At 34.8% G+C, this 22529-nt stretch overlaps 1 protein-coding gene and 1 long non-coding RNA gene across 2 annotated transcripts; both read left to right on the top strand.

Moving 5' to 3' along the window:
* The first annotated feature begins 1877 nt into the window (after window positions 1-1877).
* On the top strand, window positions 1878-6475 carry LOC119997022 (receptor-like protein 15). Its single transcript, XM_038843793.1, has 8 exons — window positions 1878-2269; window positions 2368-2526; window positions 2626-2781; window positions 2880-2954; window positions 3052-3207; window positions 3288-3362; window positions 3642-3797; window positions 4068-6475. The coding sequence occupies exons 1-8, from the start codon at window positions 1885-1887 to the stop codon at window positions 6335-6337; spliced, it is 3432 nt and encodes a 1143-aa protein (XP_038699721.1). The 5' UTR covers window positions 1878-1884; the 3' UTR covers window positions 6338-6475.
* A 4628-nt stretch (window positions 6476-11103) lies between these two features.
* LOC119997153 lies at window positions 11104-12127 on the top strand. Its single transcript, XR_005467971.1, has 3 exons — window positions 11104-11294; window positions 11399-11433; window positions 11510-12127. It is a non-coding gene; the product is annotated as an uncharacterized LOC119997153 (long non-coding RNA).
* Window positions 12128-22529: the final 10402 nt, after the last annotated feature.

The raw sequence follows: 22529 nt of genomic DNA, 5'->3' as shown, positions 1-22529 counted from the left end.
CACATAAATAATGTAGTTGCCTCTTGAATCTATGATTGGTCTTTTAAGATTCACACTCTAATCTCTATGTCTGTCTCTCAGTTAAGAGTGGAACATAATGCTTCGGTATATTCTTATGTTTTGCATCTTAGAATGTTCTGTAATTCAATCAATAATGCCTTTCTCGGATCACAAGTCTGGTTTTGGCTTCCAGTTTTTTCGGGGTATTTATGAAATAAAATATGAAAATGGAAAATAAGACTTGTAAGTTATCATGCTGTATGTGTAAAATCTGTCATTACATCTTCTTCAGACTTGTAAGTTATCATGCTGTAATACATTTCACATCACAACTTCTCTCAATTTCTTCAAAAGATAACAGTAAATATTATAACTAGCATCAGTGAATGTTAATTAAAACTCCTCATTTCTTAGTCAATTATTATAACTAACATCATTGAATGTTAAAACTCATTCTTTCTTAGTCAATTATTACAACTAACTGTAAAAGTCCCACATCGAAAGATGTGGGCACTCATGCCTTATTTATAAGGCCAAGCCCACCTCTTACCACTAACAAGGTCTTTTCCTAGGCTTGAGTGGGTTGGGCTTAAGGAGAAACAAAGTCGTGCGGACCCGATGTATCCACGAGAACCGGACAACCCAAAGCGGACAATATTGTTGGTGTGTATGGGGGTGTGGATTTACAACATCATTGAATGTTAAAACTTCTTCTATTGTAGTCAATTATTATCAAGATTTCATGTGTTATCACGGAATATGATGTAGAAATTCCTGGATGAATGATCACATCCACTTGTAAATTTTTCCTAGCTAGCGTGATTTATGGATATAGAATGTCAAGTGGCATGCTTTAGGGGGCAAAACATTATCTCCACGGATTGGACCTACCAGCTATGCAGAAAGTCATTCCATCCCCAAAAGTTTGTATGAACAGGTCTTGTCCTATTTTGAATAACAATATATGATTTCACAACAACAACAATATGGCTTATCCACGAACAATAAGATCTCCAGTTTTTTAGAGGCATTTATAAAATAAAAATGAAGATGGAGAATAAGAAATCACAAAGTAGTCCTTGGTGCTATGTATGTGTAAAATCGGTCAACATATTTGGGGAATAAGTATCCCCTAATCTTTGGAAATCATGATGTGGCGTGCTTAAGGGGCAAAATTAATTTTTTTCGCTATTATGCATAGCGTTTCTAATAAGTCGTTGACGCCGAGTCAAGAAGATGCATCCAAGCAAGTATCCAGCTAATTAATGGCGTGAACGATAGGTTTTAGTTGACCCCAAGTCAAGAAGATGCATCCAAGCTAGTTGCCCGCTACATGTGATATCAAGACCACAATTCTCACTGAATAAAATTCATGGATGAATGAATGATCACATCCATTTGTAAATTTTTCCTAAAGTGGCGTACTTTAGGGGGCAAGACATTTTCTTCATGGATTAGACATATTAGCTACATATGCAGAAAGTCTTCTAATCCCCATAACTTTTGTATAAACAGGTGTTGTCCTATTTTGATGGACATAGGCCATGAAAGGAAATTTGAAGCAAATTAGAACTCAAAAAAAAAGAGAGCCCTTCGATTCTTTTTACAGGCTGGCATCAAAGTAATGTGACATTGTGGACAACGACATAAATTGTTGGTTTTAGCTTGACCCCAAGTCAAGAAGATGCAACCAACAAAGTTGCTAGCTAATGACATAAATTGTTTGTTTTAGTTGGACCCAAGTCAAGAAGATGCATCCAAGCAAGTAGCTATCTTTGTAGGGAAACCATGTGAATGGATGGCTTGTTAAGAAGACACTAGTGCCTCTCCAACATCTATAAAAAGTCTTGAAGGAGCATGCATAAATTTCATTAGCGTATAGAGATGGGAAATCTAAAGTTGATACTTGTGGCGGTAATGACATTGGTGTTGTTAGATGGGTTGTGGTGTCATGGGTGTTGGGACCAAGAGAGGACTTCACTCTTACAACTCAAACCTTTCTTCACTCGCCTTAACTGGCCAATGAAGGGGGAGGAGAGTTCAAACTGTTGTCAATGGGAAATGATCAAGTGCAATACTTCTACAGGGCGAGTAGTCAAACTATCCCTTGAAAATCCTTTCAAATGGCGGGAACTGCCTTATGAGTCGCTACATATATATTATGGATGGCCTGGGTGGTATCTAAATGCATCTTACTTTATCCCCTTTGAAGAATTGACAAGTCTTAACCTCAGTAACAATGGGATACTTGGTTGTATTGAGTATGAAGGTTCTCATTTTTATATTTCAACATTAGAACTGATTTGAGTATTTGGTTCATCTTGGGAATTGATTCCCAAATTTCTCACAAAATTAATCTTTTTGCAGGATTTGAAGTATTGTCATCGAGGTTGAGCAATCTAGAGGTTCTCGACTTAAGTGGCAACAAATTTGATTCCAGCATTATATCATCTCTAAGTGAGATTTCTTCTCTCAAGTCACTTTATCTATACAAAAATGAGATGACATCACCAACACATAAAAATGGTAAGCTTAAATTACTCATATTTTAAAACTTTAAAAAATGCGTTGTTATTTTTTGTTTTTGTGTATGTCCACTTGTTTGTTTCATTTAAACTATGGCAGATTTTGGAAGATTATCGAGGTTGAGGAATTTGGAGCTTCTTGATTTGAGTAATAATAATTTTGATAACAAAATCCTCTCATCCCTACAAGATCTTTCTTCCTTGAGAGTTTTAAATCTCGCAAATACCGGATTGAATGGAACAATTCATGCACATGGTATGTATTCCATTAGTTTATGTTACGAAAAAGAAAAAAAAAAGTAGAAACTATTGGTGTAGGCTCTAATTTTTTACTTGTGTGTTGATCTTGGGAAGAATTTAATCATCTGATCAACTTGGAGAAGTTGGATATGAGCTGGAATAGAATTGAAAGCTTTGGTTCCTTTCAAGGTATGAGTTCATGATCAATAATAATCGTGTTTGTTAGGAAAAACTCTCCAGGACACTTGGACTTGTGTACAAATGAAATCATGTGAAATTTGAGCAGGTGTTGATAGACTACTGCCATGGAGTAATCTGGAGGTCCTTAATTTGGAGGATAACCTCTTCAATAGCAGTGTTCTTTCTTCCCTTCGTGGACTTCTCCAACTGAAGTCTCTCAATTTAGCCTACAACCAGATGGCGGGGGCTTTCCATGTTAGAGGTTGAGCCTTAATTACCAAACCAACACCAATGACATCAGCTATTTAATCATTTTAATTTATTTTTTTCTTCTTTATTCAGAGTTGGAATCGTTAAAGAAGTTAGAGGAGCTAGACATCAGCAACAATGCGATTGAAAAGTTTGTGGGCCCTGAAGGTATTGATAAAATCTTTAATTGGATATATCAGATTATACAGCTTTTAAGCAAAGTCATTAAATTAGGTGAATGTTCATTCCCGAAACAAAATCATGTTGCATCACGTTACATTGATTATAAGCATCTAACTTCTTTTTAAATGGACAAAGATATATCTTGTATTGTAGTCTTGTATATTATTTCATTTCATGGATACGATTTTTAGTATATATCGTCAACTCAGAATTGTTGGAGCAGAACCTAACAGGATTGGAGATTGTTTGTATTCACTATTATAGATACAACAACTCTGGACAAGCTTAAGATCCTCCGACTAGAGTCACTATACCACAAAGGAGGAGGAAGCCTTGTACTGCAATCAATAGGAGGGTTCTCATCCCTGAAGACACTGGATCTTCAATATAGTAATCTCAGTGAGACAACAATCCATCAAGGTACGTTATGTCAGAATTTACATAATTTATGCTTCATCTGTAGATAAGTTTATATTTCCACATACGCGCACACTTTCTGTTGATATCCATTTTCCTAAAACAAAAAAATAAGTTGGTGTTTCCATCTACGTATGTATAGCATTAGGCAATTTGAGCACACTGGAAGAGTTGTTCTTGGATTATTCTACTCTCCATCCAGACTTCCTCTCAAGCATTGGAAGATTGGGTTCTCTGAAAACTCTACGTGTCGGAGGGTGTGCTGGTCTTGAGAATACCATACTAGGACAAGGTTATTATCTCTCTTTAACTATATTGATTTTCACTTATCATATATATCAAACCGCTCTAGCTTACTTTTCTCATTATTATCCACAGGCAACTGTAAATTATATAAATTGCAAATGATTTACTCTGCAGGTTTGTGCCAATTGAAGAACTTGCAGGAGCTTTATCTGTATGCTAATTCACTTGAGGGGACACTTCCACAATGTTTGGCTAACCTATCATCTCTTAGGTATTTGGATATATCCCAAAATCAACTTACCGGCAACCTTGCCTCCACTCCCATATCCAATCTCTTGTCCATCGAGTCTCTCTCACTTGGATATAACAAGTTTCAAGTTCCAATATCACTCCATTCATTTGCAAACCTTTCAAATCTTAAGCGTTTGTACTGCTGGGAATGTGACTTAAGTGTAGACACTGTCCGTCAAACTTGGACTCCAAAATTCCAGCTTCAAGAGTTAGATTTGTCAAGTCATACACCAAAGAAATATAAGCTGGTAAACCTTCCAAACTTCCTCTACTACCTGTACGACTTGAGATCCATTGATCTCTCTGGTAACAACTTTGGTGGAGTGTTCCCGTTGTGGTTATTTGAAAATAACACAAGATTGGAGAAGATTTCGATGAATGATAACTCCATTGTGGGCTTCTTTCCATGTCCATCTCATCCCAATCCAAATCTTTCTATGATGGACAGATCCCACAATCAGCTACAAGGTCAAATTTCGACAAACATAAGTTCAATTTTTCCAAATCTAAAGTACTTATATTTGTCTGAAAATTCTTTTCAAGGCAATATCCTGCCTAGTTTGCGTGATATAAAGTCTTTAGAAGATCTGGATATTTCAAAGAATAATTTTTCGGGTGCTATACCGGAGCAATTTGTCAGCCCGTGGTCCTCGTTAACATATGTGAAACTATCAAACAACAAATTTTGTGGTCATGTACATCGAACAAGTTTCAACTCAAGTTTACTTGAGTATCTTTGGTTGGATAACAATAAGCTTGAAGGGAAGATACCTTATTTCTCATCCCTGAACTCTCTAGTTTTGTTGGATATAAGTCGTAACTCCTTCTCTGCTGGTTGGATTCCAAGATGGATATCAAAGTTATCAAATTTAAGGACAATGGTTCTATCTGATAATCAATTGGAGGGTCCTGTTCCTCGAGAATTATGCAATATGAATTATCTTTATTTTTTGGATCTCTCAAGGAACAATCTTTCTGGAAATATTCCACCTTGTTTCATCAATTTAACAAATTTGGAGAGTGTTCATTTGTACAAAAACAAGTTGTCAGGATCATTGCCTAGTGCCTTTATGAGTTTTACTGAGATGGTGACTCTAGATCTCAGAGATAACAACTTCAGTGGCACCATCCCAAATTGGATCGGGAACCTCTCAAACTTGGGTGCTCTTCTATTGAAAGAAAATCATTTTCATGGTGAAATTCCTATTGAGTTATGCAAATTAAACCAATTAAGCTTCTTGGATCTTTCGTTGAATAATTTTTCAGGTCGCTTGCATCCTTGTTTAGGTAATTTGAGTTTTGAAAACCAAAATGGCTTTTCATCTTCAAATCTCCTTAATCATTTGGGTGTAAATGAGATGATAGAGTTTGTGACAAAGAACATTTTACTTGGTTACTCATCATCTTCTAGCCTTACTGGAATGTATGGGATTGACCTCTCCAGCAACCAGTTCTGTGGTGAAATCCCCAATCAATTTGGAAACTTAAGCAAGGTCAAAGCGCTAAACCTATCGCACAACAATCTGATTGGGCCTATCCCAGAGACATTCTCCAACTTAAAGAGCTTAGAAAGTTTGGATCTTTCTTACAACTACTTGAATGGCCGAATTCCCCCACAGTTTACCGAGTTGAACTCTCTTGAAGTGTTCACCGTGGCACACAATAATTTGTCAGGACCAGTTCCAGATAGGAAAGCTCAATTTGGGACCTTTGATGAAAGCAGTTATGAGGGAAATCCTCGTCTTTGTGGACCTCCATTGAATAACAGCTGCAATGAAATCGATTCTGAATTGCCAATTCCAAATGAATTTTCTGGTGAAGGTGATGATGATAGTTTCATGGACATGTTTGTTTTCTACATCAGTTTTGCGGTATCTTACATCATGGTATTGTTGGCAATCGCAACAGTGTTATGCATAAATCCATATTGGCGGCAAGTGTGGTTTTACCATATAGAGTTGTGGATTACTTGTTGCTATTACTTTTTATTGGAAAAATTCATATAAGCAGTCCAGCTTCTTTTGTTCCCAGATGCTATGCAGTCCTACAAGTATGCTTGTTTTGAACTCATTATAAGTTGGTTTGATAAACAATTGAGGCAATGTATATATGCAATGAAATTGCCTTGTTTATTTTCAAATAAATTTTGTCTCAATAGGAGAGCAAATTTCTCTTGATTTTTTGAGATGACAGGCTTGCTAGTGTATGCACGGTTAAGATTTGCCTTCTCCTGTTCTTTCTTCAAATCCATTTTGTGGCTTCCGTAAGTTCTCAAGTTGATATGTACCAAAACATGAAGAGATGCTTGAGTGTGTACTATTTCTGGGGAATTAAGACACTATTGCTTTAAAGTAATTTTTACGCAAAATTGTTGTTGATTCATATTGGCTAATTGGGATGTGTTTATTATGGTGTTTATGAAAGAAAGCTAAGTCCCAAATGAGATTTCGTAATGCTAGAAAAACTAGTATTATTATACATAGGGCTTTTACTTTGATAGTTTCAGTTCCTCGGTGCAGTCTCAGTTTTGACTAAACTTGTTCTTTTCTCCTTCTTCTTTTTCGTTTGCTTGACTAATGTTACCAATGGATCTCTAACATTTTTGTTGTCTTGTATCTAACGATCTTGTTATCTTGTGCACTAAAAATGTTAGCAAATGGGATCTTGAACAGTCTTGTTGTCTTATAGTACTCTTAACAGTCATGTTGTCTTGTCTGCCAGATGAATCTTTTTTCTTTTTCATTCTATTTTTTCTCCCTAGAAGGGTGGCATTTTCTATGCAAAGACATTCTAACAGTCTTCTTGTCTTGCATCTAACCATCTTCTTGTCTTGTGCATCAGATGAATCTTTTTTTCTTTTTCTTTTTTTCCTTTCTCTTCTTCGCCCTAGAAGGGTGATGTTTCCTATGAAAGGAGGAATCTAAATTTTGTGTTCATTTAACACAAAGCCAAAGGTTCTGATATTCATTCATATTTTGCGATCGATGGGTAAATTGTTCCACATATGAACAGAGACCCACATGAGAAACTATCGAGGATATGCTGCCTAGTTTTAATTAGCTTGGTTTTTGTCTTGCGTTCACTTGGTTTCCAAGGAAATGGAGTTTTCGACATAGTTAAAGAAATGCCGGTGGAGTTTCAACATAGTTTTGTCCGAGGAGAGCTTCATTTTGTCGAAGTTGTTATGGTGTTTCTGTCCTTTTTTAGTTGGTTAAGCTGAAGATGTTGGCAGATGTATCCCCAACTCTTTTGGCAAAGGGCCAAAGTCTCCATTGTTGTTACATAGCTCGTACATCATTGATCCCCAATTCTTGTAATTTTGACATTGGACAGATTGACATTCAAGGACATAGACAAGATGCATAAATTTTTTTATTTTAGATCTTCACAGTTAAGACTCACATTAAGGTTTCGATAGTTTCTTCACTTGTCTATATGCATGTTAAAGATTCAAACTTCAACTTGTTGATTCTTCATTACAGCTCAAAAGAGAGAACTAATTTTGGATTATTTGACTAAAAAAACAGAAATAGAGTTTTCTACAGAACGGTCACAACGGCTCTGTTTCTGTCTTTTTCCTTGAACATATTTAATTGAATTCATTAAACATGGGTAGCCGAACACTTGTCCAAAACTGGACAAAAGATGGGTGCCATGTTACTTCCCAAATCAAAAACCCAGAAATCAATGAGTGATTTAATCTTGATTTCCTGAATAAACTCTACTTAATTCCATAAAAATCAAGCAAAAAAGGAAAGAAGAGAGAGACCCTTTTGTGAGTCCACCATATGGAAGAAAAGTTTGAATTTGACATCCAACTGTAGACAGCCTAAAATATCTGTACTTGAAGAATTTTATATGTTCCTTTCTGTAACTCCGTTATCATCTCAACAACATAAACACAATTCAATTCCAAATTGGATTAGATTTTTCCTTGAAACAGAGTACTAATCCCCCATGTTATGTCCTCTGCTTTGTAATTTGATTATCAAAAGCAAACAAGGAGATGAACAGAATAGAATAGGCAGCAGAGAATAACATTAAACCCAAAGTTCCATGAATTATGAAGGAGAACAAGAAAAGGAAGAACAAATGACATCTACATAATTTTGATATTGAAATTTACACTATTACAGAACTGCCAAAAACCCAGATCTCAACATCAGATACCCAAATTTGATCTGATCAGGGGAATTGTTTGATCAAAATTGAAACTTCAAATCTCCAATTTGGGGATTAGGGTTTTTTTTCTTTCCAAATGCATAATTCAAAAAAGAAACCCAGAACTCAAACCTTGAAAAAAACAATATCTTCATCTTCTTCAACTAAAGATCCCAAATCGTTACAAGATCCCAATTGATAGCTCCGATTCCCCGTCTCTGCCGCCGGAACCGCCACAGCCGCAGGAGAAGAAGATGGCGAGGAATGGCAAGAAGAATTCGCGGCCGCCAACACCAAGCTTCCTTCACTCCAAGACCTTCTAATCGGGTACGACACATTCTTCCCCATATTCAACCCGTGCGGGCAATTCTTCCCTTTATTGTGCAAATTCATTGTAAGTAAATGGTTTTAGACTTTAGTAGGGTTTGTTTTGTGGGGTTTACTTACGTATTTAAATTTTTGGTCATTGAGGTTGTGTTATGCATGTTGATTGAATGCTCCTTACTTAATGCATTACTCGTGTTATTGAACATGTGTTCAAATTTATTCCCAAAACTTTTGGAATGCTTGTTCATTTCAAATTTTCGTTAGGTTTTCTGAAGGTGCTCCTCATGAGAGTTTATAGAATTTGTTGTTCCCAACATTGTTGCTCATATATATGGTAAGGAATTCATATAACATTTATTATGGTCAATAAGTGTGCAGCGGAAGCATGGTGAGCTTATAACCCATAGATCTAAGTATTATGAGTGGTGCTTTAGAACTATTATCATATGATTTTGATGCAATGAATTGGGTACCTATAGGCATATTTATGCATTAGTAAATTTCGAGAACATAGCGACACCACTCCCGGCCGTAGAGTGTTCTTGTAGTTTCTTCACTTTGTCAATATGCATGTTAAAGATCAAACTTCAACGTGGCTTTAATTGTGTTTTTGTCCAGCGTCACATAACCCAGCTGAGTACTCGGCTTATAAGTCGACGACATGAAGAACAAAGCCGCCTTACGGGCCAATGGAAGGATCTCTTTATTTTGTTTCTTTCAACAAGTATGGTGACCTTCCTCTATCAAAAATAGGACCTAAATTTGCGTTTTCTGGGCATCACCCATGGATTCAGACTAGATTGCAGAACTTTTGAGTAATGAATCTCTGCATTACAGGTCTACCCATCAGTTTCTTGATTCGTCAATGTGTCTCTCACGTGAGATGCTTTGTCTACTCTCTTTTTCATGTAGCCAGCTGCACATGATTGTGGATTCTTCATTACAGCTAAAAAGAGAGAACTCATTTTGATTATTTGAATAAAAAAAAACAGAAATACAGTTCTTTGTTGAACGGTCAACAATGACTCTGTTTTCTGTCTTTTTCCAGAACATGTTTAACTGAATTCATTAAAAACAGAGGTAGCCGACCACTTGTACAAAACTGGACAAAAGGTGAGTGCCATGTTACTTCCCAAATCAAAAACCCGGAAATCAATTAGTGATTGAATCGTGATTTCCTCAAGAAACTCTACTTAATTACATGAAAATCAAGCAAAAAAGGAAAGAAGAGAGACCCTTTTGTGAGTCCACCATGTGGAAGAAAAGTTTGAATTTGCCATCCAACTGTAGACTGCCTAAAATAAACACAATTCTATTCCAAATTAGGTTAGATTTTATATGTTCTTTTCTGTAACTTCATCATCATCATCAACAAAAACACAATTTAGTTCCCCAATGTTTTGTCCTCTGCTTTGTAATTTGATTATCAAAAGCAGACAAGGAAAATGAACAGAATAGGCAGCAGAGAATAACATTAAACCCTAATAAAGTTCCATGAATTATATGAAGAGGGAAAAAAAAAAAAAAAAAAAAAAAAGAGAAGAAGAACAAATGGCATGTACATAATTTTGATGTTTAAGTTTACACTATTACATAACTGACAAAACCGAGATTTGAACATCACATACCCAAATTTGATCTGATCAGGGGGTCATTGTTAGATCAAAATTGAATCTTGAAATCTTCAATTTGGGGATTAGGGTATTTTTTTTTTTTTCAGAAGCAGAAATAGAAAGAGAAGCCCAAAACTCAAACCTTGAAAGAAACAGTATCTTCATCTTCTTCATTTAAAGATCCCAGTTGATATCTCCGATTCCCAATCTCCGCTCCCTGCCCCGCCATAGCCGTCGGAGAACAATAAACATTTATTACTTACTAAACATTTATTTATATACGAATATTCATCTGAGAACAATTGAAGAATACTAGTCTACTAGACACTAGTTTGCGAAGGAGAAGAAAGAAAATGCCCCTGTGAAGAATCTTTTCCTTCTTAAGTTTTGTTTCCGAGAAATTACAGAGGAAGTAGACATCAATGTTGTCTAATTACCATCCAAAAGTAGTGTTCTCAATCTGGGAAAGCATTAACAGAACTCACTTTCTCTGTATGGAAGAACTTTAGCGAAGATGCCCAACAGATGTCTGGTTCCCTACTTTAATTTTTTAAGTATTATTTATTTGAAATTTTTTTAATTATTGATTAATTAATTGGGAAAACATGTTTAGGGGTATGGATTTTGGCTTGCTTCTTATGAAATATAATATTTCTGCGTTTTGGATTTTTGGTCTCTTGATGTTTTAGTGATCACTGAAGGGTGCATGCTTTTTATTTTAATTAATCACAATTTCAAGATGCCTGCTTTATGTTCGTTTGGTTCCCAAGAAATTGCAAGAAGACAAGCAGACGCTAAACATCTGGAATTTTTTTAATAGAATGCTCTTCTACAATGATTGGATTTTGGTTTGATTATCATGGTAGCTCCTGTTCCTGGATTAGTTTTAGGCGTTTAAAGCTGTTTTGTTTATGTTTGATTGGTTTTCCATTTTCATCATGTTTTGATTATGTATTTTTTTCCCAGTCGCAGTAAAGAGAGGTGCGGATACTTACAATTAGGTATAGAACAACCTCTGTTTTTTTAATTGAAGTGGAACCGAGTCTGGATTACTAACATTTGTACTCAAACTTACAGAATTCTGTTGCATGGAATCGATTTAGAGACAGATTCGATGAATGCTTTTAAGTGGGTTACAAACCAGTGTGATCCCTCTTGGAAGCTTGCTCAACTGTCCAACTCTGTGCAACTGATCAGGCTGCAAGTCCACAACTTAATGTTTACACATATGTTAAGGGGTGGCAACGAGGTGGCAGACGCACTAGCTAAGGATGGATGCCTAAGGACAACTGATTTGGTTTTAGGGTTCTAGATTTTTTTTCTAAATTATCTAATGAAATAAATTTATTGGTATTGTTTCAGATTTCAGTGTTTTCTTTTATTGGTATTGTTTCAGATTTCAATGTTTTCTTTTGTGCTTCTTTGCTATTGTTCTAGCTGGCTTTTTCCTTGAAGACCCTTTAGGATTGTAGTACTAGTCTGTATTGTTTCTTGTTGTTTTGCTTTTTCTTCATGTACACCTAAGGTTTTCCTCCACCATAAGCGAGGGCTCATGAAATATATGTGTGGCTAAGCCGTTTTATCAAGAAAAAAAACTTACAGAACTCTGATAACAGTTGTTTGGATTCAAAGACTGAGTTTCGTGAAGAATGACTCAGTCGAATGTTTAGAAGCCGTGATTTAGTTATTGCGTCAAATATAGGGCTACAATAATTTGTCGATAGATTTGTGCTTAGGAGAAGGTAGAGGACGGGGGAAGCAGATGGGGCTGTGTGAAGTCGAAGAAGGCAGTCTGCATCGGAGAGATGACCTTTTCGAAAAGCCAAGTATGTCATTTTTTCTTTTCTTTTCTGGTTGATCCTTTATTCTTTGCCTTGCCTGTGATCTCTTAATTACATTCTATTGAGTGCCAATGATGATAATTGTTCTATTACTTCCTGGCCTTCATTGTGCATCAACACATTATGCTCGCGCATTTCCCTTTGGAACGAATGAGAGATTTTAATGCTTCAATTTTTGTGACAAATAACTCTTGATTTTGTTTCCCTACATTATGTTCATTTGTCAACAACATAATCTGCTCCCACATTGAACACTCTGTCTGACATTATCTACTGGCAGCACTAATTATTTCCTTACTTGTAATTGCACAAGAAATCTTCTTTTGTCCTACCTGCTGCTCTTGGTTTTGGTGGTCCCTCACGATCTGAGGAATTAACTATAGAAGTTTTGTCCAGCTTTGGCAAAGGAGGGGTACCATTAAAGTATAAGGCAAGATAGTGGTGCTCATGTTGGGGTGTGTGTGTTTTCTCTCTTCTTTCCTTTTTTTTTTCTCCTCTCTCCTCTTCCTTTTGGATGATTTCTTTCTTGGTTTTGGCTTCCCTGGCTTTGTGCCTCCCTCCTTGTTTCTTCTTAGCTTTGGTGGGACTTTTCTTTTTGTGGCATCTCTTTTTCAGTTTTTGGGCCGGCGTCCTTCCCACTCTTGGGGGTTTCCTACTTTCCTCCCCAAACCTAGGGGTGTGCCTTCAAAAGATTTGGAGTTGCTTTTTTGTTCATCTTACCTTTGTGTAGTGGTACTGTTTTTTCACATTAAACAGCCTTTGTCAGATCTTCAATACTGGCATATCAAATAGGTCATGAAGAAGAAGAGCAATACCTTACAAGATTTTTCGAGGATTAGCAAATATTTGGAGCAGTCAAAGTTGGCAGTTTTCCAAAACAGTTCTACGGAAAACATCAAAGTGCAACCTTTGGTTTGATTATAGTCTTCATCAACATGGTCTGTGGCTTCCTACACAAAGTTTCCAATGATTCTCAAGTTATTTAAATGATTTTTCGAGGATTTTGCATAGATAGTTTATGTTTTTAGTAATTTGATAATTCTGTATACCCTCTTCCGAGACGGTCGTTACAAAATGATTGTTAAATTGAATATTTAAATGATTAAGAATTGGCTTAGAGTATTTGATGCGAGCTAATATTGTTAGGCAAACTATAAATATGTAGAAAGTGAATTTTTATTGTAAATATAGAGAATTTGTTAAGAATAGTTTATGCACATGGTCTAATACCACCTATAGCTTTTCATTAGATTAAAAAAAAACTAATCTTAAACTCACATTTCAAAAACAAAAGTGAAAATTGACCTTAAAATGTGAAATTTGGACTCTCACTATCGAAACTGACAGTAATATTCTAAAAAAATTTGGTTTTGACTTCCAGTTTTTTAGAGGCATTTATTAAATAAAAATGAAGATGGAGAATAAGAAATCACAAAGTAATCCTTGGTGCTATGTATGTGTAAAATGGGTCAACATTTTTGGGGAATAAGTATCCCCTAATCTTTGGAAATGATATGGCGTCCTTAAGGTGCAAAATTAATTTTTTCGCTTTTATGCATAGCACTTCTAACAAGTCGTTGACGCCGAGTCAAGAAGATGCATCCAAGCAAGTATCCAACTAATCAATGACGTGAAAGATAGGTTTTTGTTGACCCCAAGTCAAGAAGATGCATCCAAGCTAGTTGTCAGTTCTGACTGAAGATGATGTAGAAATTCATGGATGAATGATCACATCCATTTATAAATTTTTCCTAAAGTAGCGTACTTTAGGAGACAAGACATTTTCTTCATGGATTAGACATATTAGCTACTTATGCAGAAAGTCTTCTCATCCCCGTAGCTTTTGTATAAACAGGTGTTGTCCTATTTTGATGGACATAGGCCATGAAAGGAAATTTCAAGCAAAAACACAAAAATCAATTAGTGATTTAATCTTGATTTCCTGAATAAACTCTACATAATTCCATAAAAATCAAGCAAAAAAGGAAAGAAGAGAGAGACCCCTTGTGAGTCCACCATGTGGAAGAAAAGTTTGAATTTGCCATCCCTAAAATAAACACAATTCTATTCCAAATTTGGTTAAATTTTATATGTTCTTTTCTGTAACTTCATCATCATCATCAACAAAAACACAATTTATATGTTCCCCAATGTTTTGTCCTCTGCTTTGTAATTTGATTATCAAAAGCAGACAAGGAAAATGAACAGAATAGGCAGCAGAGAATAACATTAAACCCTAATAAAGTTCCATGAATGATGAAGAAGAAGGGGAAAAAAAAAGAACAAATGGCATGTACATAATTTCGATGTTGAAGTTTACACTATTACATAACTGAGAAAACCGAGATTTGAACATCACATACCCAAATTTGATCTGATCAGGGGCTCATTGTTAGATCAAAATTGAATCTTGAAATCTTCAATTTGGGGATTAGGTCTTTTTCTTTTTTTTTCAGAAGCAGAAATCGAAAGAGAAGCCCAAAACTCAAACCTTGAAAGAAACAGTATCTTCATCTTCTTCATTTAAAGATCCCAGTTGATATCTCCGATTCCCAACCTCCGCTCCCTGCCCCGCCATAGCCGTCGGAGAACAATAAACATTTAGTACTTACTAAACATTTATTTATTCCGAACATTCATTGAGAACAATTGAGGAATACTAGTCTACTGGACACTAGTTTGCGAAGGAGAAGAAAGAAAATGCCGCTGTGAAGAATCTTTTCCTCCTTAAGTTTTGTTTCCGAGAAATTACAGAGGAAGTAGACATCAATGTTGTCTAATTACCATCCAAAAGTGGTGTTCTCATTCTGGGAAGGCATTAACAGAACTCACTTTCTCTGTATGGAAGAACTTTAGCGAAGATGCCCAACAGATGTTTGGTTCCCTACTTTAATTTTTTAAGTATTATTTATTTGAAAAGTTTCTAATTATTAATTAATTAATTGGGAAAACATGTTTAGGGGTAGGGTTTTTGGCTTGCTTCTTATGGAATATAATATTTCTGCGTTTTGGATTTGTGGTCTCTTGATGTTCATGTCACTTTTCGAAAAGCCAAGTAAGTCATTTTTTTTTTCTTTTCTGGTTGATCCTTTGTTCTTTGCCTTGCCTGTGATCTCTTAATTACATTCTATTGAGTGCCAATGATGATAATTGTTTTATTACTTCCTGGCCTTCATTGTGCATCAACACATTATGCTCGCGCATTTCCCTTTGGGACGAACGAGAGATTTTTTTTTTAATGATCAATAGCTTCTTCTTTTTTTTTAAAGAATCAAAATTTTATTAATAATCTGCTCCCACATTGAACACTCTGTCTGACATTATCTATTGGCAGCACTAACTATTTCCTTACTTGTAATTGCACAAGAAATCTTCGGAGTTCTTCCTTTGCTTACCTGTAGGGAAACTGTTAGGATTTGGTTAATTGGCTACATCACACTAATTAGTTCCCAGCAGCAATATCCTTAGTTCTTGCAGGTTTTGACAATGAAATCATGGTTGCATGTGGGTTCATGATATGATGCAATCTCTCTAAAAAAATTTGGCATGAAAGTTGTATTAGTCTTCTAATTTCATAGATACATTGGGCTTGCGCGACTTTGTTCTTCCTAAGCTGTCTATTTTAATGGTACTTACGCCCAAAGAAAAGACCTTTGTTATGTGAGAAAGTGTGTCTTTACTTATAAACCACATCACTTGGACCTACCCAAGTGATGTGGGACAACATGTACTAAGACCAATGATCACATCTTTGTGCCTTGAATTTTTCTTTGAAGAGTTACCTATGATGTTATTGATTCATACTTCTGCTACGATGTGCATGAATCTTATATTGGTTTCATTAAGAGCCTTGCTTGAATTGATATTTTAGAGAGTTCAATGAGGAGGATTAAAGTGACCGAAAGAAGTAACTTCACTACATTTGGAGGAAATGTGGGAGAACAAAAATGAAAACACGGCAATTCACTGAACTTTATAATTTTATTAAATAAAAATGGGCACATAAATAATTTAATTGCCTCTTGAATCTACGATTGGTCTTTTTAAGATTCACACTCTAATCTCTATGTCTGTCTCTCTGTTAAGAGTGGAACATAATTAATGCTTCGGTATATTCTCATGTTTTGCATCTTAGAATGTTCTGTAATTCAATCAATGATGCCTTTCTCGGATCAAAAGTCTGGTTTTGGCTTCCTGTTTTTTATGAAATAAAATATGAAGATGGAAAATAAGACATCATAAAGTAATCCTTGGTGCTATGTATGTGTAAAATCTGTCAATACATCTTCTTCAGACTTATAAGTTATCCTGCTTTAATACATTTCACATCACAACTTCTCTCAATTTCTTCAAATGATAACAGTAAATATTATAACTAGCATCAGTGAATGTTAAAACTCCTCATTTCTTAGTCAATTATTATAATTAACATCACTGAATGTTAAAACTCCTTCTTTCTTAGTCAATTATTACAACTAACATCATTGAATGTCAAAACTTCTTCTATCGTAGTCAATTATTATCAGGATTTCATGCATTATCACGGAAGATGATGTAGAAATTTCTGGATGAATTATCGCATCCACTTGTAAATTTTTCTTATCTAGCGTGATTTATGGATATAGAATATCAAGTGGCATGTTTTAGGGGGCAAAACATTTTCTCCACGGATTGGACCTACCAGCCATGCAGAAAGTCATTCCATCCCCAAGACTTTTGTATGAACAAGTCTCTGTCCTATTTTGAAGAACAATATAAGATTTCACAAAAACAACAATATGGCTTATCCACGAACAATAAGATCTGGTTCGCTTATTTTTCATTGTGAGTCTCAAATATCAATCCTAGGAATCCGAACGTTGAATGATCAGTGGTTCAATAAAAAAAAATAAAAATAAGTGCAACGTCTATTCCTTAGGGAAAATTTTGGGTTTGTGGATATCAGTAAGGAATTGACTTTCTAGTTTCTACCAAGTGAAGAGGAATGTTATGTAAAAGCCAATAGCTACTACTCCTAGGCTACATTCCGGATCCCATATAAGATAGTATAATTTTGTTGATATATAAGTTAATCATGTTATTTTAAAGTGAGGCGTACGGGTGAGGTTTTTTTGTCATTTACATGTTACTTCTTATTCTAAACGTTTTGTATAACATAAAAACGAATTGGAAATGTTTTTTTTCAATTTTATATGGCCTACAACAAATTGAATATTGAATAAAATAATTATTATAATATGATATATTTAAGTTTAGGAAAATATTAATGTCAATTTATGTATTCTTTTAATATGGTAAGATTTTATGTGTTATAATAGTTCTAAAATGAATTGAGTTTAAATCAATTAAAGATGTGTAAAACACCAAATTTTCAATAGGGGTATAATTGAACTCAAATGAGATTCTTGAGGGTAAAAGAAGAAATGGAAGAAAGTATGGGGTAAAAAGCAGAATTCCTAAAAAAAATAAAAAATAAAAATACTTAAATTAGTTTACGACATATATGTATCCTTCATTCACAAAACTCGCACTCTCTAAAAAAAAGAAAGAAAGAAAAACCCTATCGGGTATTATACCCCTATGAGGTTATTTAGCTCAACCTCTATTTTTTGTTCTTCCCTTTCAAGTGAATTCACAGAAGGCGGTCAACTTTTCGAGGCATGAGCGGTTTCCCTATGGATACAGTTGTGGTTTATGGGTAGTGTAGGGTTAATATTATAAAGACTTCTACTTTGTTTAAATTTAAAGACTTATTAATTATGTTTTAATGGATTTTTAAATACATTTAATTCATTTTGAGATTGTTTTAAATGATTTTTGGAGGATTTTGCATAGACAGTTTATGTTTTGGGCAATTTGGTAATCCCGCATACCCTCTGGGACGGGTCATTACAAGATGATTGTTAAATTGAATATTTAAATGATTAAGAATTGGTTTAGAGTATTTGATGCGAGTTGATATTCTTAGGCAAATTGTAAATCTGTAGAAAGTGAATTTGTATTGTAAATATAGAGAATTTGTTAAGAATAGTTGATGCAGATGGTCTAATACCACCTATAGCATTTCATTAGATTAAAATTAATCTTAAACTCACATTTCAAAAACAAAAGTGAAAATTGACCTTAAAATGTGAAATTTGGACTATCATTTTCGAAACTGATAGTAGTATTCCAAAAAAGTCTGGTGTTGACTTCCAGTTTTTTAGAGGCATTTATTAGATAAAAATGAAAATGGAGAATAAGAAATCACAAAGTAATCCTTGGTGCTCTGTATGTGTAAAATCGGTCAACATTTTTGGGGAATAAGTATCCCCTAATCTTTGGAAATGGCGTCCTTAACGGGCAAAATTAATTTTTTTCGCTATTATGCATAGCGTTTCTAACAAGTCGTTGACGCCGAGTCAAGAAGATGCATCCAAGCAAGTATCCAGCTAATTAATGACGTGAATGATAGGTTTTAGTTGACCCCAAGTCAAGAAGATGCATCCAAGCTAGTTGTCAGTTCTGACTGAAGATGATGTAGAAATTCATGGATGAATGATCACATCCATTTGTAATTTTTTCCAAATGGATTAAAGAGGCCGGGAGAAGTAACTTCACTACATTTGGAGGAAATGTGGGAGAACTAAAACGAAAACACGGCAATTCACTGAACTTTATAATTTTATTAAACAAAAATGGGCACATAAATAATTTAATTGCCTCTTGAATCTATGATTGGTCTTTTAAGATTCACACTCTAATCTCTATGTCTGTCTCTCTGTTAAGAGTGGAACATAATTAATGCTTCGGTATATTCTCATGTTTTGCATCTTAGAATGTTCTGTAATTCAATCAATAATGCCTTTCTCGGATCAAAAGTCTGGTTTTGGCTTCCTGTTTTTTATGAAATAAAATATGAAGATGGAAAATAAGACATCATAAAGTAATCCTTGGTGCTATGTATGTGTAAAATCTGTTAATACATCTTCAGACATATAAGTTATCATGCTGTAATACATTTCACATCACAACATCTCTTAATTTCTTCAAATGGTAACAGTAAATATTATAACTAGCATCAGTGAATGTTAAAACTCCTCATTTCTTAGTCAATTATTATAACTAACATCATTGAATGTCAAAACTCCTTCTTTCTTAGTCAATTATTACAACTAACATCATTGAATGTTAAAACTTCTTCTATCGTAATCAATTATTATCAAAATTTCATGTGACATCAGGACCCTAGTTCCAACGAAAAATGATGTAGTAATTTCTGGATGAATGATCACATCCACTTGTAAATTTTTCTTAGCTTGCGTGATTTATGGATATAGAATGTCAAGTGGCGTGCTTTAGAGGGCAAAACATTTTCTCCACGGTTTGGACCTACCAGCTATGCAGAAAGTCATTCCATCCCCAAGACTTTTCTATGAACAGGTCTTTGTCCTATTTTGAAGAACAATATATGATTTCACAAAAACAACAATATGGCTTATCCACGAACAATAAGATCTGGTTCCTTTATTTTTCGTTGTGGGTCTCAAATATCAATCCTAGGAATCCAAACATTGAAGTGGTCAGTGGTTAAAAACAAAAAAAATTAAGTGCAATGTCTATTCCTTAGGGAAAATTTTGGGTTTATGAATATCAGTGAGGAATTGGCTTTCTAGTTTCTAGCAAGTGAAAAGAGGCATGTTATGTAAAAGCCAATAGCTATTACTCCTAGGCTACATTCCGGACCCCATATAAGATAGTATAATTTTGCTATTCAATATCATAATTTTGTTGATAAATAAGTTAATCATATCTAGTATTTGGAAAGAATTTAATATTAGGCTTGTATAATATATTTCTTATACAATACACCGTTTGATTTGTTTTTAGACAAAAATGATACTCTGTAGTACAAGATATGTGGAAATATGTATGATCACGACAGGGAACAAGCTCGTTGCGCCCCATGAATGACTTCCGCTGTGATGTTCGGTGAATGGTATGCCAAGAGCAAGAGGGGGGCTGCTGCTTTGATTTCACTCGCCGAAGAATTGATTTCTTTTGCAAAACTTTAATCTAGCGGGTAACTAAACTATGCAATCATGATAAAAATAAGGTAATATTCGCCTAAAACAGATGGAAAAAATGGATTTCGCCTTTCACCGATAGTCATAGGCCCCATGGAACCATCCGATCTAGAGGCTAGAGCGAGCCTAAAAGCAAGATCCTTTCTTTATTTCATCCACTCCTTCAATCAATTACTCCGCTAGATTATTATAGATCCTGGTTACATACAACATTATTCCTCGAAACTTTCTTACAAATAAAATTGTTATATAAGCAGCAACTTAAGGCAGGTATCATTGCCTGGCGTAAGCGACAACCATGATTATATTCTTATTTTAAAGTGAGGGGTATGGGTGAGGTGTTTTTTTGTTATTTACATGTTACTTCTTATTCTAAACGGTCTGTATAAAATAAAAAAGAGTTGGAATTGTTTTTTTTTTATTTTATATGGCCTGCAGCAAATTAAATATTGAATAAATTAATTATTATAATATGATATATTTAAGTTTAGGAAAATATTAATGTCAATTTATGTGTTCTTTTAATATGGTAAGATTTTATGTGTTATAATAGTTCTAAAATGAATTGAGTTTAAATCAATCGGAAGCACTACACATCCGTAAAATAAACATTCATAAACTTACATAAACATGTGACATGCCTATGTGACTTCTTTAATAAAGTTTCTTTTATTTTAATCTATATGACATGTCTATCTGGCTTGCCATCTAGATGATGTAATTGTATGGATGAAAAAATTATGGACATATATTAAAGATGTGTAAAACCCCAAATTTGCTATAGGTGTATAATTGAACTCAAATGAGATTCTTGAGGGTAAAAGAAGAAATTGAAGGAAGTATGGGGTAAAAAGCAGAATTCCTAAAAAGAATAAAGAAAAAATACTTAAATTAGTTTACGATATATATGTATCCATCCTTCACAAAACTCGCACTCTCTAAAAAGAAAGAAAGAAAGAAAAACCCTAATGGCATCCGCTTGCTTCTAGATGACTTTCTTTGATTTTCGGTGCCGCACCCTTTCCTGATCTTCAAGGTTTTGGAGACATAGGGAATTCATGGCCTAATTATTCATTGAATCACTATATACATGCACCATTAAATATGGTTTATTGTGTGTTTGGATGGACTTGATTGTGACTGTGAGTTGTATTGTGGATGTGATAGGTTTGATGTGATTGGTTGGTTTTGTGCAATGGTTATGCTCGTGACATACCATCGAGAGATGTGATCACTGTCTGGGATTTATCCCTTACCAGTTACCCATTTGATTGGACGGGGTATTTGATCACTGTCTAGGATTTATCCCTTCATATATTACCCATTTGATAGTACGGGATATTTGAGCACCATAGCCTCCGATGAGGAATCCGGACTGTCGTGTGCTACCTTGATATTTGTGGATGGATTTGAGAGTCATGGCCTTCGATGAGGAATTCGGACTGCTATGTGCAACCAATCGGTTGTCAATGATTTGTGGTGCCAAGCGCACAGGTTGGATATGTGTTTTGCATATATATTTGGCATGCTTATGTATATGCATATTGGGTGGTGATTGTGGCATGATTCATTTTCATATTGTCTACACCGTTCTTTGCCTTGTTTCAAGTTGGTTGTAGTATCTGTAGTCTAATTCTACTATTTTTCACATCATTGTGATTTGCTCTCTTTCTCTCGGTATCTGCCTCATGGATATTCAGGTCCTTATCGGGTATTATACCCCTACTGGGCTATTTAGCTCAACCTCTATTTTTTGTTCTTCCCTGAAAGGTGAATTCACAGATGACGGCCAACTTTCTGAGACGTGAGCGGTTTCCCCATTGATACAGTTGTGGTTTATGGGTAGTGTAGGGTTGATATTATAAAGACTTCCATTTTGTTTAAATTTTAAAGACTTATTAATTATGTATTAATGGATTTTTAAATACATTTAATTCATTTTAGGATTGTATTAAATGATTTTTGGAGGATTTTGTATAGACAGTTTATGTTTTGGGCAATTTGGTAATCCTTCATACCCTCCTCCAGGACGGGTCGTTACAACATGATTGTTAAATTGAATATTTAAGTGATTAAGAATTGGTTTATAGTATTTGATGCGAGTTGATATTGTTAGGCAAACTGTAAATTTGTAGAAAGTGAATTTTTATTGTAAATATAGAGAATTTGTTAAGAATAGTTGATGCAGAT

Source organism: Tripterygium wilfordii, chromosome 4 (genome assembly GCF_013401445.1).
Source record: "Tripterygium wilfordii isolate XIE 37 chromosome 4, ASM1340144v1, whole genome shotgun sequence".
Classification (NCBI taxonomy): Eukaryota; Viridiplantae; Streptophyta; class Magnoliopsida; order Celastrales; family Celastraceae; genus Tripterygium; species Tripterygium wilfordii.
This window is presented reverse-complemented; position numbering and strand designations above follow the sequence as displayed.